Source organism: Callithrix jacchus, chromosome 3 (assembly GCF_049354715.1).
Source record: "Callithrix jacchus isolate 240 chromosome 3, calJac240_pri, whole genome shotgun sequence".
Classification (NCBI taxonomy): Eukaryota; Metazoa; Chordata; class Mammalia; order Primates; family Cebidae; genus Callithrix; species Callithrix jacchus.
In genome coordinates this window covers 39,535,248-39,555,579 of record NC_133504.1, presented here as the reverse complement: position 1 = coordinate 39,555,579, position 20,332 = coordinate 39,535,248, and the positions used below count along the sequence as shown (strand labels likewise).

At 32.3% G+C, this 20,332-nt stretch overlaps 1 protein-coding gene across 4 annotated transcripts in view; it reads right to left on the bottom strand.

The window, feature by feature from the left end:
• PDGFC (platelet derived growth factor C) overlaps positions 1-20,332 on the bottom strand; it is a 215,350-nt gene that overhangs the window by 93,172 nt on the left and 101,846 nt on the right. The window contains exons 2-3 of one of the 4 annotated variants that reach the window (XM_078367830.1): positions 11,181-11,241; positions 10,961-11,097 (exon numbers count right to left, since the gene is read on the bottom strand). The exons of 1 other annotated variant lie outside the window; for it this stretch is intronic. In XM_078367830.1, coding sequence (XP_078223956.1) covers positions 10,961-11,024 — 64 coding nt within the window. In that variant the 5' untranslated portion in view covers positions 11,025-11,097; positions 11,181-11,241. The remainder of the gene's footprint in view (positions 1-10,960; positions 11,098-11,180; positions 11,242-20,332) is intronic. 2 more of the 4 variants (XM_002745293.7, XM_008992549.5) reach the window with 2 other exon arrangements.

The window sequence follows — 20,332 nt, the reverse complement described above, 5'->3', positions numbered from 1 at the left end:
AGATACAATTCTATTTTTAAAAATACAAATAATGAATTAAATTCCCTAACTTAATTGCTGCAGAGCTAGTCAACTAATTATTCAAAGATTTGCATTAATTTTATATACGGCAAAATAAGAGGAGTTTTAAGAGAGCTGAGGAAAATGCAATGTGAAGAGAAAAGAGGCAGAAGTGGATTAGTAGAAAAGGCAGTTTTCAGCATTTCTCACTGATCTTTGACATGTCAATCAGCATAGCATACCACACACCATTTATGGCTTCTAACCTCTTTTTGTTACTATTGCTTTAGAAACTGAGCAGGCAGAAGGTTCTTAGTAATAGTTCATTATATGGACTCATAACTTCCGGGGGCAAAAAAGGTATGCAATATGAGTTCAGAGCTTCACATGAACTAGAATTACTAATAACCTCAAATCTTAAATGATTCTGAAAAGCAAAACAAGGTCAAAATAATGGTCTCAATTTCTTGTTATAAGGGAACTATTAGTACTAAATGAAAATATTAAAATGTACAAATATAAAGAAAGGTTGTAAGACTTCTCAGTGCATGAATATACAAATATGAATTTTAAATTTCCACGGGGAGAGTGTAGTACAAAATGGCTTCCAGGTTTACTAGGCATGGAATCTTTTCACATTTATGAAATGCTAAAAGATACTGTTAATAATATCTCTCTTCCTTTTTATTAGAATGTTGGGGAGAGAACTGAGGGAAAGGCCAAGTTGGCACTGCTGAGAAAAGAAGTGTTCTTATACTCAACCAGCTGAGATTTAGCTATGAGATGAAACCCACAATTGACAGTTATAAAATAAGCAGTCATTGAACCACACCAAAGAAATATAAGAACTAAGTTAGTTATAGGCTCCAGGCCATAAACATCAATTTAAGGATGCTAAATTCCAATGAGAAAAAAAATTAAATATCCCTTATTGAATTTCTAATACTATTTTTTTTTAAAGTGAGTTAGACTGGACCTTGAACACATCATGTGCATGGTAGGATATCTGACAATTTCATAGTGCAACTTTTATACACTCATAATATCAGAACAACAGTCTTTAGCAATGCCTCATTGGTTTTCATAATTTGGAGATATACTGCACAAAACTGAACACTGTATTTACAGTAAGATCAGGGAGAGATTACCATTACTTTATAAGCAACATTATTCATTCATTTGCCCCTCAACATCCCCTTCCTTTTATATACTTGATTACTCTCCAAAATAGGATAAATCTCATTGTTTTCACTGCCTTTGGATATGTCCCATCAAGTTGTGTAACAGAGTTAGTAAGGCCTATGAAATCATGACATTTTAGATTAAACCCTCATGCCAGCCCCTGTCCTGCCTTGCCCTGCCCCGAAGGTGCTGGGAACATGCTGGTGGGGCCTCATATCTGGCCAGTGCCAGAGGAGTCCCTCCACTCCACCCAGGGCTCCTTTGTCACAAATCTAAAAGGTTTTAGAACCACCCCCATACATACATTTTTCTTCTTTTTCCTTTTGTCTTTCTATTCTAGTTTTCTGCCATTTCCTCTTCTCCATTTCCTTCACTTCCAAAAACCTAAAACCCTTTCTACCAACCAATTCTCTGTTTCTCAACTCGGTATCTTAAAGCCTGTGTCTTCTCTTCTTCCTACGATGATCTCATTTTCTTTATGATAGGCAGAATTCTAAAATGATCTCCAAGTGTCCCTCATCCTTTTATAATCCTCTCCTTGAGTGTGTGAAATCTAATGGGATGTTACTCCCATGATTAGGTTAGTTGACTTTGAGTTAATCATATTTGGGTGCATCTCACTTTATCAAGTGAGCTGAAAAGATAAACTAGGTCCTTCTTAAACCCAGAGAAACTTCAAAGTATGAGAGAGATTTCAACAGGAGGGTGATTCCTTATTGCTGGCTTGGAAAATGCAGGAAGCCATGTGCCAATGGATGTGGGAAGCCTCTAGAAGCTAAGAACAGTCTAAGGATGACAGCCAGCAAGGAAATGAAAACCTCAGTTCTAAAAGATCAAGGACCATAATCAGCTTGGAAGTGGATGGTTCTCCTCAGCCTCCAGAAAGGAGTCTAGTGGGCACCTTTATCTGAACCTTTTAAGGCCCTTAACAAGAATCCAGTCACATTGTGCCTGGAATTCTAACTGACAGAACTGAGAGTTGATAAAGGGTACTTTAAGCTGCTAAATTTGTAGAAATTTCTTATATATCAGAAAACGAATATACCTCCTATGGCCACACAAGGCTGTTTGAATTATGGGTATTTCCTTTTGCTCACAATTGTCTGCACTCATTACAGTAACGGCAGCTACTTTTCATTTAGTATTTATGTTAATCTAAATATGTTAACATTATTTCACATTAATAAAATACAATTTAAGAATATTGTTCTAGGAAACACCCCAAAAGATACAACGTCAAGGGTCATGTATTAGTTAGAACATGATTAAAAGTTAAGAACAGCTTGTTTAATCCTAAACTACCCTGAATAATTGTAACATTTTATTTATGAGATATAATTAAATAACTGAATGCCGCCATTATTCTCAGTGCTTAAATTTTTCCTCAGTAGTAAGCACCCTATACAGAATACATCTTCTTAATAGATGTAAATATTTAATATTGCTATTGGCTGCAAGTTTATCTATATATAAATAAAATAATCAACACGTTTTCTATGAATATTATTTAGCAGTAATATATCTCCTAAGAATATAGAAGGAACTATAAAGTTAGATGAATTCTCCATATAGACAAATTTTATTAAGAAAATAGTGCTTAGCCCAGGCACTGTGGCTTATGTCTGTAATCCCAGCATTTTGCGAGACCGAGGCAGGTGGATCCCTTAAGCTCAGGAGTTTGAGACCAGCCAGGCAACATGGCCTTGTCTCTAGAAAAAATACAAAAATTAGTTGGACACGGTGGCATGTGCCTTCAGTGCCGGCTACTTGGAAGGCTGAAGTGGGAGGATCACTTAAGCCCAGGAGGTTGAGGCTGCAGTGAGTTGTGATGGCACCACTGCATTCTGGCCTTGCTAACACCAGAGCGAAAGTTTGCCTCAAAAATAAAATACAAAAAAAATTAAAAAGAAAGTAATGATCATTAATTCTTGAAATTTAAATTCATAAACTGTCTGTTTTCAAGTATTTCTTTTAACAATGAGTTTTTCCCTATTGTCCAAAGTTTCTTCCAATAATCTACATATTTCAGAAGTACTTATAGTGAGTTTATATCAATAGTCCTCATTTTGGCAACTAGTATTTTCAATGGATTATTTTTTCCAATCAGATTTATTAAAATCTAAGATCTACCCTATTCTGCTTCAAAACAAATGCCTTTTAGCCAAGGCACTCATTACAAACATAGCAGTGTTTGGCATATAATCTAGAAAACTACATGGCTATTAAAAGATCTGAATTCTATTTTTATATCTTCAGTCATAAAGCTCATGGCTAAAATATATATACTTAAGTTTGTGTTTACATCTTTCTTCCCTTTATGATTCACTATTCAATTAGACTATAATTAAACATAATTAAAAGACTGAAAAGCTGGGCCGTATTTGTGGTAAAAAAAAAAAAAATTGTAAATTTTCTTTTAAGTTAAATTGCAGCTCCCAAAAAATTCACCTTAAAATGCAAAGATGTTTGCCACCAAACACTTATGATTTGCAGATGACTGTCAAAGTTTTATGTAAATCTCAAGCAACTAGGCCTATAATCAGAAGAAGAAAGAAAAAGAAGCGACAAATGTTAAGTCTACCAAATTCAGACTCTTGCTTATATTCTGCTGTTTTAACATCATTTTTTTTAACATACAACTTTACTAGTATTTTAGGGATGACAAAAGTTGAGAATATTTTATTGAATATTTGCTTTTCCTATATCCAACAGACAATATACTCAAATTACCAAAGAAATAAAACAAACATTTATAGTCAAATCACTAAAATGTGTATTACATGATCCTTGCATATTGTATATTTTAACGAGAATACATCTTGTACATCAATGAATTTGACATGAAAAATGAAAATATGTATAAATATTACATTAAAAAATTATTATTATAGACTATTTCAGATTACCATACCCAATGTCTCTTAAGGTAGAGGTACTGAACACTAAAATGAAGAAAAAATATAAAAAAGGAAAAGAAGAGAGATTAATGATGTAAATACTATAAAACTGTTGACTATATGTGTATATATACAATTCAGTTATATAGAATCACTATATATCTGTAAGTAGCCAGTTTATCACTTAAAATCAAAGCAATTCTATAATGTTTACCATGTATTATATACTCTTGCTCCCTTTACAGAAACATTATGGGTGAAAGAAGGGGGTAGTAAGAGAAACATAAAATGCAATTCAAATTATAATGCTTCAAAATGCTACATTATTAATAAGAACAGCACTGACAAGGAAGTTTCTGGATACTATATAACTCCTAAAAAATCATCCATGCCTTCATGCTAATGTTTTATGTTGATTTTAGCAGAAAAGAAATGCCAGGATTAAAATTAGGTAAAAAGAAGTAGGTCTCTAATCTTGGTTTAGTTGGGCAGTTCTGGATTCTGCTCTTCTGTTTCACGTACACAAGGCTGTAGCAACGTGTCACCCGTAAACAGATACGCCTCACAACTGTACTGTGACACTTTGGATGTATTTGCTTCTGAATATGTGTTATTTTCAAACTACGTAAAAATGCATTTCTCTTAAAGTGAGATGCATCTACCCCCATCCTTATTCAATACATTAATAATATACATATTCACCGATTTAATTTGTGCTTTGTTATACTCACTGTTTTGTCACCTGTGGTAATTTTTCTGTATCCTAATGTTGCTAGTTTGTTGATAACAGCTATTTCTGCATCTGCTTTCAATCTGCTTAACTCTCAGTTAACAAACTTCAGTTTTAACAATTGTTAAAATTATCTCACACACACACACAAACACATATATGTATATATATATACATATTTATCCATATATGTATATATACACATATATGTATAATATGTATGTGTATGTATATATACACACATACACATACATACATTATATCCATATATAGTTTCACTGACTCCATGAGCTGGTATGCTTTTGTCTAGAAAATCCAGAGTAATTTCATACTAATCTGATTTGATTCTTTAGAGAGAAGCTACTTGAGGTCCACAGAGCAAAAAAATTTCTCACCATCAATTTCAAACTATATAGAATTACTCCATTTGCATGCTTAATATTTTAAATTCTATTAATATAAAACAGTATGATAATAGGCTAGTGGGAAAACAAACTCTAGTTTTTGCTTTATCATTTCCCATGTCTTTAAAATAATAGCAAAATAAAACAACCAACAAAGATAGTGTTGGTTACCTCAAACTATTTGCCAATTACACGAATGTTTACTAAGAAAAAGTAAAAAAAAAGTGATTGCTATCTTTGGTAAACCACAAAACTGCTATAATTATTTAGAATATGTCCAATTGAGTCTCTTGAGCTTATCCCAGAAGATAATCATTTTACTCCTAAAAGAAAGAAATAACCAAAAATTATATATCAAGAACCTATTATGTTTAAAGTACTGCTACAGGTGCTTAGTAGATCAGAAACATAACGAGCCCTGTCCTCTTCATGCGATAACCTCTAGGATTGTAACTTGGTATCATTCCTAGACCAGCTGTACTAGTAAACAAGCCAGTTTCAGATGTTACCTCTTTTGGAAGGCAACAGTTGATTCCTGGTGTACATTCACTTTAGGAGTGAATATTTTAATCATAATGTATGGATTCACTTTTCTACTACACTACGATTCCTAGAAGGTCAGATATATTTACTGGAGCCCATAACCTGTTCTGGGCACATGGCACCACCTAATACATATTGATATTATAAAGGAAGTTGATATTATACAAACGTGGCAGAAAACAATTTAACATATTACTTCAAAATTTCATCCTTCACTCCTGAACTTCCAGACACTGCACATGATAAAGATAGTATGATTTACAGTCTCTATGCCCCAACAGAGTCCCTTAGTTTACATATGATGTCATACTCAAAGTTCATCCATAATAACCTACAAACGTATTTCAGCAGAAAGTGATAGGACTCAGAGGACACATCATTGAGATTTGCCTTTTTCTTAATATACCTCCTTATTTTGAAAATAAAACACATTTTATAATTTACCACACCTTGAGAATGCCACAGTTACAGTGATTATTTGATCTAAACTGTAAAATATAATCTGTCTGATAATAAAATCTGTTACTTTTGGCAAGCCACTTGATATCTTAGTTTATTTTTTTATATAACCTGGTGATAATCACAGGTTGACTTAAAGTTTAAATGAAATGATAGTTGTATAAAATAATTACAAATCAGTCTATAAGTAAATGGAAAAACATTGGCTATCATATTCTGTTCAACTTAAACAGAATGAGAAAGAAAATTTACCAACAAATACTAGCTTTCCCGATGTCATCAAAAAAGAGAACATATGTAAGGTATAACACATCATTGTCATCTGTATGACACTTCTGATTTTATGAAGGTCATACTGATTAAGCAAGAAATAGTGATTTTTAGACAGTGATTTCAAATTTCTGATTTCCTTCTACAGCTAAATTAAGAAGGAGGAAAAGGAGCAACTTTGTAGAAATTTTACCATTTCTTTGACTTGATGCTGTCTTTGAAATTCTCATGAATCTAATAAGAAGTACAGGAACTCAAACACTAGCCTATTGTCTATGAGCTTTGGTAAGAAATGGGGGCCTGTGTTCAGGAAGTGCACAGCAAAGCTTCCATATGCAATGAAGGAATGTTAATATACGAGCATCTTCTCATTAGTCCTCAACATCACTCTCAAGTAGCCACTGAATAAAGGTTGAACTGACCCTACATAGAAGTATTCCTGGAAAATCAATATAAGCCTATTTCCCTTACTGTGTGGATCACTCTGATCGATCGGCTTTTTTTCCAAAATTTGGGGACAAGACAGTTTTGGGTACAGAAGTGAGATTTTGAATTCCTATAGCCACTTAGCCGTCAAAATGGATACTAGCCTAATAAAAAAGCTGACTCACAAAAGTAGGCAGATACACAGTAGTATAGAAAAATGGAATTAGATCCCAGCTCAAGTCACACAATAAAATCACCCCAACTCTAGGCTTCTCAGTGCTGTGAGTAAATAAATAACCTTTATTATTAAGCCAGTGAAAGTTAGAACTTTTTATACTTACAGCCAAAATAATAACATAGGGAATATATGTTTGGTGTTACCTGGAATAGCCTTATTTAAGTCTGTTATCCTGGTGTGATTATTATTATGAGTGCCACAATTTCTATCCCAATTTGCATCATAAAAGACTCAGCAGAGAGGATCTATAAAATTTTTCTAGCATCGAGGCATGTGATATAGAAATGTTAATGATTTGACAACATGGTATTTTTGCCTTAAGGTAATGGTAAAAAATAATCTTATTTTTGTTCTATACAATGGGATATGACATATTAAAATGAAGGCTCAATTATGGAAGAAAAATAAGCAATAATCTTCTTACCTGTTAGGAAATAGAAAAAAATGGCCAAGTATATAAACACAGAATATCCTCAAAGCATTTATTACATCCAATTAGTAATGAATTCACACACAATTACACACCTCACTATCGTGAAACATGTTTAGACAATACTATAATATTTTTTATTCTGTTCAATTGTACATTAAAGAGGCCAAAACCAGAATGTGGAAGAAAAAAATTAGGAGTAACTCATATTACAAAAGCAGCATTCACCTTAAAGATTCACTATTGATTTTTAAAAATATATAATCAACTCTCTTATTTGTTTTTTTTAGGTTTGGGTTAAAATGTATTTATTTAAACATTATCTTAATTTTTAAAATGTATGTTCTATTTTTTCATTATACTTTGAGTTCTGGAGTACATGTGCAGAATGTGCAGGTTTGTTACAAAGGTATATGCGTGCCATGGTGATATGCAGCACTCATCAACCCGTCATTGACATTAGGTATTTCTCCTAATATTATCCTTCTTGTAGCCCCTCACCCTCCAGCAAGCCTCAGTGTGTGATATTCTCCTCCCTGTGTCCATGTGTTCTCACTGTTCTACTCCCACTTATGAGTGGGAACAAGTGGTAATTGATTTTCTATTCTTGTGTTAGTTCGCTGAAAATGATGGTTTTCAGCTTCATCCGTGTCCCTGCAAAGGACATGAATAAAACCCTTTTAATGGCTGCATGGTATTCCACGGTATATGTGTGCCACATTTTCTTTATCATTATCCAGTCTATTATTGATGGGCATTTGGGTTGGTTCCAAGTCCTAGTTATTCTGAACAGAGCCACAATAAACATATGTATGCATGTATCTTTATAGTAGAATTTGAATTAAAACTACCATTCAATATAGAATGTTCACATAAAATATTAGTTATTCTAAAATATTTTAAGCAGAATAATACATTTACATCTAATAATACTGTTGTGGCAAAAATTGGCTAATGTGATTTAGCACAAGTTCACATTATATATGCTTTAAACAAAAAAGTTTAAGGAAAATATTTTTGATAAATAATTTCATCTGTTTTGGAGACTCAGCATCTGTCAATTTTCTATCCGTATTGAGCATATAATTTACAACATTCAGAGCAGAATTTACGAGGAATTTAAAATATGGAAAGTAGTTATTTATTACTTTGTGAGCATATAACATCTAGATAAAGTACAAACATTTTGATAGGAAGGTGTTTAAAATTTACCAATGAAAGTAGCAACAAAATGATAACCAAACAACATTTACTAATTAATAGAAAAAAATGCAAATAAGCCCATCAGTTTATGCATTTAATAAATATTTAAAAGATACTTAAAATGCTCTTTTTAAGCTCTGAATTGACCAAAACAAGTGAATTCAAAAAAATAAGAAAATAGAAATATATTTACTTTAGTCTTACTATATATATTTATACATAAATGCTAAAAATTAGTCTGTACTGCTTCCTGTTACATTTTGTATTTTAGGTTCAAAAGTGAATGCATATATTATATATGTAATGAACCTAATCGAAAGCAAGAAAAATACTAAATTAGGTCACTTCCACACAAGTCATGTCCTTCTATCTTATGTGATTAAATAATGTCAATAGGCGATAAGTGTTTACAATTCCATACACAATATTTGAAATTTAGAAGTTATATTTGTAGCAAGATCTTTGGTTTCAGCAGTAATTCCACATAACTCTATCAGGTATAAATAACGGACAATTATCCTGGGACGTGATTTCCCCTCACAGGCTAACTTTAAACAAAATATGCTCATGAATGTCCTATCCATTCAGCCCTCCTAGGAAAATTACCTCCTGCACACCACATTTCTCACCTGTAACAATTCTTGTGAATATTAAAGTGTTGTAAATATATAAAGAACGTAACATTCGGTTTTTAAAGAAATTAAAACCATAAATTAATAATACAGTTTTGATGTTTGTGGGAATTTAGGTTGCTTAAATTTCTCAAAGCAAAGACATTTTTAATACTAATGACAATATCCAATTGTGCTATTATTCTATCTCAGCGCACATTATTTTTATTATCTAGCTGATCTATAAAAAAAAAGAGTGAATAAGCTTAAACATGAAGATTTTAAATATCCTTTATTCTAGAACTGGCTTGACTATTACAATCAGCATAATTCTTCAGCAACAGCTAGCTTTATGATAACAGCTAAAATCGATCTGAAGACCAAGGGACAGTCGGACTAAAAGAGGATCTGAAATAGAGGATGGAATCGATTTGGGCAGACATATGCTTTTATTCAAAATAGGGACTGAACTGACTTTATGAGGTTCACCAGAAGTTCTGTTAGCAAGGTGAGATTATTCTCTAACACCCCATTATCACTAGTTCCTTCAACATTATTCAAAAATATCTACTCCCTTGTCCTCTGATCTCAGGGCCAACTGTGAAGAGATATCTGTTAAACTGGACATTGTCAGATGCCACAAGAAGATCTGAGTGTCCTTCTTTATAGCATCTGCACTGTTTATATAAGTGTAATCCCCTACCCAGCAAAGGGACCAGTTGCATTCATGACCTTCGAGCAAGTGAACAGACATGTTGGAACACCATTTCCTTGACAATTCTTGCCCATGAAATCTAGTTTTCCAGTTGAAAACTCTCCACTATGTTCCTTATAAATCCATCCATTCCTCTGAAAGAAATGTACCACTATCTCAAGAATGAAAGCAAAGATATGAACAAACACGTGACGTGGGCACAGAGGAGAAAACTAACTGGAAAAAAATGTACAAATTATACTTATTTAATTGCAGCAACAGTAATAATACTAATTATGACAAATGTATTTTACTTCTATTCTCGAGGGTAAATATGGCTTTTTAAAGAAATATATGCATAATGCATAACATAAGACTTGAAATACAAAACTATTTAATATACATGATTTAAAGTTACAGATCTGCTGAACAACCACATAAACCATCAAACTATTTATCTTATAGCAGCTATTATACTGCAATGTTTGATCACAATGTAATAATCTTGTTAAAAGTAAACCAATGCAATTTCAAGTTTTTGAGGGAGAAGCAAAATACCAGTTTTAAAAAGAACTGATATCACTCTTACCGGTCAATTAATAAGAAACTTATTTAGTAATTCCTGCTCAATTAAAATAATTATAAAGAGATGAAAAAATAAAAGAAACACCAGAATAATAAACTACACCTTGAAAGACATACTTCTACTCTTTCTAAACCATGGTAATAGAAATAATTTGCCAGGTAAAATTATCTTTAACATGTCAGAGAATATACAGAAGTGGGAATATAGATATTTTTGCAGTTTAATGATTATTAGGAATATGAGTGAAAACAGCACGAAGGCACTGGAATGACTACATGGAAACTTACTAAGTGCAAAGACAGAAAGTAGTCCCATTATGAAAGGAAGGCATCCATGTCCACACTTGCTCATGTTGAAGAATCAGATATGAGTATTATATCATGTAAGCAAATTCTCTTGCTCTAAGATGGTTCATTGTATCAACCTTAATTACATGAAAGAACAATAGAGTTTATGGTAAGAAAAGTTTTAAAATTCAGAGTAAATAAAAATATACGTTTCGCTTACCTTTTAAATGTTCTTTCTCCTCTTTTCTATGCCAGTCCAGATGCATGGATATAGTTCTTCCCTGCCAGTAGATGGAGATAGTAAAATTGAGTCTTTTGGTGACCTCAAATCCTAATCTAGGTGGTTCAGAATCTTCAATTTCGAATTTTTGAAGTTAAAAAATTTTTTTGAATGATTGGAAAGACACATAAGCTTGTAAAAATGACTATCTGAGTCATTCAAATGAACTTTTATTCATGTACTAATCTTTAAGGGAGCGGGTCTTGGCTGGCATAGAAAAAAATAAAAGAAAGAGCATTATTTGGTAGGATTTATCTCCTTGACTCTTCGTTCTTCCCAGATCTTGCTCATTAACGAAACTAATAGCTATTGAATATCTACTCAAAACTGCAGGTTACTAGTCAGATACTTTTCATATACATTAGCTTTTAATGCTTTTAATAACCTTACAAAGTAGCAGTTACTACTCCTTAACATCTTGTCCCAGAAACCATATATTTAAAAGTTCCATATGGTGAGGTGACACTTGCTTCTTGCAGTCCTCTTGATGGTGAGTTAAAGACTTCTCAGATTTGGGCAGAATTAGTTTCTTCTTGCTATTGATAAAGGGCCCTTGAAGTTAGAAACTCATTTGCTAGTGTAAAAATTGGTTTTGTTTTCTTTGGTTTCAAATTAATACAAGTCCTCCAACAGCTTTCCAGGAAGAAATTTTAAAAGCAAAGGTGCAAACATTTTATAGAAATAAAGTAAATCATCTGAAATCAGACAGATTTCATGAATAGAGCCATATGAAAGTGTTTGAGAATTGCACACTTAAGATGAAATTCATAGGGAAAAATATTAAAATGTGTGATTGCTGATAATTACTTACAGAAATATTAAAATTATTTTCATTTTCAAAGCCAACAGAAGGGCATGAATAACATCTTGAAGATAAAAAAGAGAATAAACTGAAGAACACTCAAAATTGAATTGAAAATTGATGAAACCATAAAATAATTCTTCCATTTTCTCACTCAGTTTAGTAAACCCATTGAATTTTAGTTCAATGAAATCTATCTCTTATGACAGGCAAAGGCAAATATTGTTTGTAATCATGGTCTGTGAGTTGATTTCAAGACAACACACTTTGAAAGAATGGACATTACACAACTAATCAAAAAGATTTATGCAAATTTAAGAGTGACATGATAAAAATAAAATGATTCTCTTTTATGGAGTCACCTTAATCACTTTATATATCTCTCTCTTTTTTTCTTTTTTTTTTGAGACGAAGTCTCACTCTGTCACCCAGGCTGGAGTGTTGTGGCTCTTTTATTCTTTTGAGAATATAGGAGAGTGATGTTATTAATTATGTCAAGGTAACAGACATAAATGGTGAATATCCTCTGAAAATTGGACACTATATTTTTCCTGATGACAACATTAACCTTCAATCCAAATCTTTTGAGTCTAAATACTCTTTTCTTTCTACTATATTACCCTATTCCAGGAAATTTTTCAACCTGATGTTTGTGTGATTAATTCACAAGTGTATATTTTCCTATTGCCTCTTTATTTGTTTATTTATTATTTATTCAACTCAGCCCATCGAGTGCAACTTTTTGTTTTCATAAACTTGCCAATGGCTGTTATATTTACATTACTTTATCTCAAGATAAGTAAAACAACAACAGTAACAATCCTAATAACTTTAAATAATAACTAATGTAATCCTATTAACTGTTTTACTGCTTTTTAATGGGCTACTGTGGGGTCTTTCTAATATTAACAATGAAGTAGGAGACAACTTTATCAATTATTACTGATTTGCTGGATTCTGGCTTCATTCCACTCCTTGAATTAGTGTGGTTGACTACTGCTTGAATTCTCCTTCAAATTATAAATATAATTCCAGAATTTGATACTCATTAAAAAGTGGAAAATTCCATATTAATTTAGAGAAGACAAGAGATCATTCCAAATGTTTTTACTGATTAAGGCTAAAATATGAAAAAAATAAATCTGTATTAAACATTTCATATCCCTCACAATGAACTCTACTTATATATATTCAATTATTTGATTACTTAATTTTTTAAGTATATATGCATAATTTAATCAACAAAATCACATTTTTTTTGGCCAGAGTTTCTGCTTCATTATTTCTTCTTTTTGTTATTGTTTTGGTTTAGTTTTTTTTTTTCACTATGATAGCTCCTAAAGCATAGCACAGTGCCTCACACATAATAGGCACTCAGTAGTATTTGCTGACTGGCTAAACTGCCTAAGAAAAGAGTTTATATTTCACCTGCAAACATATTTACAGATAAAGTTTGGTAGATAAAAAGGATATCATTGCTTACTGAAGGTCACTGTGTTAAGAATTAACTGAGATCCCCCCATTCTACAAAAAGATACCAGCAACTGATTACTATGTCATAAAATCTGTTTTTATGGAAGAGAGTTATATTAAATTCGTACTTGGAATTAAATCATCAGTATGTATGAGATTTCTGAAATAAAAAAATCAACTTCAAACGTTCTTCAAAAAAGCATCATATACATGAAGAAATTATTTTCTCCTTTCTGAAGCCAAAAGTCAAATACTGTCTTAAAAATAAAATACCATTTTTCTTGGCTAGACTTGGGAAAAAAGTATCTACTAATCAATAACAAATTTGAGATTTTTCTCTTCACAATTACCTACTTCACAATTCCAAGATGAAAACTTGTTTTAGGCGGCCTTATTTTTCTGTGCTGGGTGTGGGTTTTGAAAGGTAATGTTTAGAACTGATGATACGTGTTGTGGTATGGCAGTACAATACGGTAACACCAATACGACCAAGAGCGTGCCAGTAAGGATGACCTAGACAGAAGAATATAATGATGAAGAAAGTTTCTGAGACAAAAACAAACTTTAACATGATTTGCTAAATAATGTCTATAATTCACTGTTCCTTTATAATTGCTCTAATTACGAAACTGGCCTTCAAAATTCCTCAAGTATGTTAAACTTCTAAACCAACTATTTAAAAACCAAAGCTATGTTTGATCCTTTTAAACCAATGGCTTGAGAAAGTTTTGAGAATCTGATGAAAGATATGGATGGTCAAATCAGAAAATTATATATCTATATCACGTAAAATTATAGATACTCTCAGACTTCATACAATAAAATATAATTTCAAAATATTCACCAGGCCCTTAGAAGCCACCTATGAACCACTTTATCTATGAAATCAAGGTTAAAAGAATACTTTCTCCAAAAACAACTTTTCCATTATGAAGCAAAACAACTGATAAGGTTTTCATTTTAGGATTAGAAGATACATGGGTGCACGCACAAACATACACACACACACACACACACACACACACACAAACACATGCAGATACACACACAAAGTGGTCCAGCATAAACATAGTGACAACATTTCATATACTACCAATGCAACTCTATCAAAGTAGTTGATATACTCTCAGGAAAAATGTATCTCCAATATATAATTTGGAGCAGTCTAGGAATTAATTACTTAATTTTTTTAAATGTTAACTTTTCTGGAGAAACTTAAAAATCTTTTTATCAGAAAATGTATATCAAAGAGAATACAGTAGATAACTCAATTGCACATCCTTAAAAGGATGAATTTACTCTAATAGTTTTTAAATGAAAATGTCAAAAGCTGTTAACAATTTCAGGGCACCTAGAATAAACTAGAAACTGTTACCCACTCATGTGAACTGTCTTAAAGCAACACTGTAAAAGATACTATTACCACTCTACCCATTAGAAAACTTCTTACTAGCTTAAGAAACCATCAACAAAGAAAAAAACATAATAAAAATCATGAACCCCACCAGAGAGGAAGGTCCAAACTGCAGGCATAGATCGATGACAAAGCTGCTTCCTTCTCTGGTAACCGTAAACAGTACCCTTGGGCTGAGTTGTAGCAGGAGTTCATATATCTTTAAATGAGCAGTGGTTCTCTTGAGCTGTGTATGTAGGCCAGGTAGCATAAAATAGATTTAATTTGATCCTAGTTCTTTTTTGAATAAATTGACAGTACTTCATTTAACAAAACAGCATAAAGTTTTCCTCTACTCTTTTTCTTTTAAACAGTAAAAAAAGTCCATTTGATCAGACAGAAAAGTAGTAGCAAACACAGGATTGCATATGTTGTATTTTTTTGTTCCTAAGGAATTGTTGTAACGACATAATTAAAATCTTTCACCAGACTTACTTTATTTTAATGAACATATCTCTCAGTTCTACACAGTTACTGTGTGTGTGTGTGTGTGTGTGTGTGTGTGTAAGGTCTATCCTCTTAGTCAATTTCATCACATTATTGTAACTATTGTCCCCATGTGGTACATTAGGTCTCATTTCATCCTCACACTTTGTACCGTTTGACCAATAGCATCAGACTTTCTATTTCATAAAGGACATTATAGAAAGTTTAAAGAAACCAGTCCTATCTATATTTAAGTATTATATAGGTAATCTAATATTTTGCTTAATATTAAGTAAAACAGTTTTTCCTTGATAGCAGTATAGTAAATAGGTTCTCTTGTTTAATCCATTAGTGAGCACAGTACAGTAAATGTATGGTAAAATGGTATACAGTAAGTGCATCTCTAACCTTCCTTGGAGTCAGGCTCATATAATGTCCTGGAATCATCATCACTTCTGTAGCTGCTACTGAGTGGAGTAAATGGGATGGAGAAGACAATTAATTAATAACTGGGGTCGCATTATTTTTCACTTACTCCTTTCCAAAAAAGTATAATATAACAATGGAATACATTAGAAAATGTGCAGTATAATAAAAGTCCTAACAAAAAACTTAAATTATAATTTTTTAAATATTTCATTTTAAATCATTAATCAATAATAAAATACTTTAACATGCATATTAAGCTGAAACTTTTAATAAAGCATGTATGGACCATATTCTAAGTAGATCTAGATTTTACAATTATGTATAAATAATGTAGTCAACAACCAACAAATACTCACTGACAGGGCATACAACCTGCAGCCAGGCTGATGCATTGAAGCCCTGGCCCTTTGCTCTACACATACTAGTGCAATCTACGTGAACGACGGAGCTCTAGGCAATAATGCCAGGTGACACTTCTTTCTCTTAAACTAGGTAACTTTTAAAAGCATGCAATCTCTTTACATTCACAATCTTTAAGATCTATTTTTGCTTCAAGGGATGGCGGTGATGGGTGATGGTCACGGTAGTGAAAGAGGTGTACAGAGAGCTATGTTAACATCATCACCAAAGCCAAGTGTACTCATCTGTCAATTCAAGTGCATTCATCTTTCAATTCTCCCATACCCTGCTGTTACCTTAAGAAGAGCAGCAAGTCATCTAGAAAAAGATTAGCAAATTGAAAAATCAACACAATCTCATGAGGTTCATATTTTCAGCGACTTACTGCTCCTGCCATTCACAACTTGTGATAATCACTAGGTTTCATACATTTTCATATTAAACAAAACTCATAAAACTGAAAATATAAAATCCAAAACAAAGGAACTGATGGGAGTGCTAAGAATTTATGTAAGTACAAAAGAAAAATGTGGAAGTTAGATTCAAATTCAAAAAAGACTAAATCATCTTCTTTTTAAGACAGAGTGTTGTTCTGTCACCTGGGCTGCAGTTCAGGGGACCGATGTTGGCTCACTGCAACCTCTGCTTCTCAGTTCAAGTGATTCTTGTGCCTCAGCCTCCCTAGTAGCTGGGATTACAGCTGTGCACCACCACACCCAGCTAATTTTTGTAGTTTTAGTAGAGGTTTTACCATATTGGCCAGGCTGGTCTCAAACTCCTGGCCTCAAGTGGTCCACCCACCTTGGCCTCCCAAAGTGCTGGGAATACAGGTGTGGGCCACCACACCCAGCCAAGACCAAATCACGTGATTCACTGACAAAAGTAATGTGATGTCAGGAAATTAAATAACTTTTTGACAAAAAACACAATGTATTAAATCCTATGTCACTTATCTAAAAGTTTTAGTGACAATCATACCTGTAACCAAAAATAAAGGCAAGTATTGTGAAACTTCAAATGAAATATTTACGTAATGCAAAATTAATTGTTGTGTTGGAAACTAAATCTTTCACAGGTTACTTTAAAGTCGGATAAAATTTTAGTGCTGGGAAAATAAATTGTCTTGAAAACAAGTCCTGGGTAAACACCACTCTTTAAGGATTATCTGTCACCAACTTTTAAAACAGCAAAGAAAGGCTCAGTACATCTGGTAGAAGATCAGCCTGGTGATGCTTTACTGTGAACAAAATCATCCTAGGAAAACCCAATGAGGATGTATAAAAGCAATTCTCCCAAAATTCAAAGCATACTATTTTTTAGTACAACTTAAAAAGTAAGCAATACATACTGTTTTCAACTGTTTTTTTATTATATGAGAAAACTTTTATAACTGTCTCCTAGCAGTGAACAACGTACTAGTTCTTAACTGATCTTTTAATGGTTGTATTTTGTTGTGTGATATGGTACCACTTCTTACTTCCTTTACTACCTTACGTATTCTATAGAACTGTATCATTTTCTACCTGCAGCTGGTTCTTCTTCAAGATTCTAACCTGTACTCCATAAACTCTCGGTGTTCTCAAATGCTTTCATAAACATATGATCTTTAAATCTATAGCAATAGCTCAGAACTCTTTTCCAAACCACAAAAAATCCATTCCAAAATGTCTCAAATTCAGTATATTCCACTACAAACTCATGATCAGTTGATGAACTCTAGTGTCTCCTCTACATTAGTTTCTAATTTCAATCAATGAAATCACTACTTCAAAATCTGGTATTTTTTTTTACTTGAACTTCTGTTGATAAAAGGATCTTCAATTTAATATGATTAGGTTTTAAATAAAAATGATCCTAGCATATGAATAATGCTTCTTACATAGTTACTGTTGTTTTCACAATTGTCTTCAACATAGATTATTTAGCTTTCTCATACATTAGTCTTCCTCTTCCCTAAGAAGACCAGAGTTCCAGCCCCTCAGTGAAATAGAGTTTTGTAATCTTTAATTAACACTACATTTGTGCACCACTTGGACATATCTAAAAATAAAATAAATTTCCTATAATAAAATGAAGACTGATAATTTCATACTTTCTTAAAGACTCAGCTGAGGAAATAAAAATATTCTACCAAATATACCTATTTGTGTCTTTTTAAATTAAACTTTTTGGTGAACAAGATTGAGAATAAGACTAATTTGACTTTATTCTTTAAGCATTGTGATGGCTTTTGTCACAAACAAACATTTTAATATGCTCTAATTATGAGTCTTTAATATCTAATTTAAGAAAATATAACTTTCATAATGTCAAAATTATGTTCTTGTATATTTAACTCCTAAACTTAAAAATATGCAGCTTTTGTTTATGGGATATGTATTTTCCCATATTAAAAGGTAATATTCTGAATTCACTTACTGTATTGTTCAGACTTTCCCCATTCTCTGTTTTATGTATTTCAATGAAAACTAAGAAAACTAAGATCATGGTTAGTAGCCAGTGATAAATTAGGAATCCACTTAATGGAAATGATTCATTTGCTTCTTCACTTCGTGTCTCCAACATGTCTTCTTCCTTTCAATTCTTTCTATATAACACAAATAAGTTTTTTCTCTTATTAGCTTAATATGATTTTTTTCCTTCTCCTCCCACCTCTCACCCATGTATTGCATTCAAAGGAATTTCATTCGAAATAAACCTTAAAGTGTTCAAAACAGACAATATTTAACAGTGTTATAAAACCACAAGGCTGAAGTGAATTTAAGGAGACATTTTTTGTCTTAAGTCTTGAAAGAAAAGATGAGAACCTGATGGATTATTGTCTCCTACTTCATAAAGAGTTTCCTTTATTCTGTTTCTATGAAATTAACTCTTCTCCATAATCTTCCTGGACAAAGTATTATCCCTGTTGTATTTAAATGGATTTTATTCTCCTCACCTATAAATTAACATTACAAAGATACTTCCACAAGGCTTATTAATCCAAATTTATGTAATAGGAAATACAGGATGAATGCTTCCAAAGAATGCACAACCCTAAGTAGTTGATACATAAACACCACTGAAGATTAAAAATCCTTTTAGCACACAGCCATTTCCTAAAAGTAACTAAGTGACTTTCTCACCGATACATGTTCACACAGGTTTCCAAAGTTGAAATCAATTATCATGTAATTTATTTGTATACTAAGTCTTGCTATAGATAGAGGACCAAAAAAAGCTACCCTTTGTAAAGCAGTTGGAAAGTTTCATTAAAGTTGTACAAAGGAAAAGTTAAAGCTTAAAAGACAGTAGAAAATATTGAATGCTGAGTGGTTCAAAATACTAAAAGTTACTGCAGAGAGAAAATCCTATAGGCAAACAAAATGATTCTTCACAAGCAGGAGCTTTTTGTGTAGAGTCTGGTGCAAGGAAAACAATGTGAAAAGGAAAAGGCTATAACCCTTCATTTTCCTTCCTATTAACCGCTCAGTTTACAGGAGCAGCTGCAACTTCTCTTAGTAGATGCCAACACAAGGGTGTTAATCAGCTTATAATGGGAAGTGCACAAGAAATGCCTTGAAAATATTAGCACTAAAACATAAATGAATGGCAGCAACTGAAAGAAAGCTACATAATTTATAGATGAACAGGCCTAAAACACACCAGGTATAAATAGGCCATGTGTAAAAATCCTTATCTGTTATAATTCTTGGCTATTTTAAAGCCTTCAACAATTTTGGCTCAATATGTATATATACATAAACTAAATAGAAAATGTGCCTAAAATATTTTAATTCAAATGCAAATTACTCAAGACACACTCGGAAGTATAATTTATTACGAAGAATATATTGCTTAGAATTTACTATGTAAGTACTTTATGCTTGAGCTTAAATAAAAACTACTTAAAAATATTATTCCTGATTAAATTGAGTCTATGGCTGATTTATAAGAGTTATGGGAAAGAGGGTGATATTTAAATGTTCTTGTAAACAACATTAGAATCCTAGTCATGTTTTGCACAAAGAAAGATAAAAGTGAACCTGAGGATATACTGGTGACATTCTTATACTTCTGTACTACTACTTACTATAGAAATCTAAAGGCTATTCACAAATAGTTTTCCTA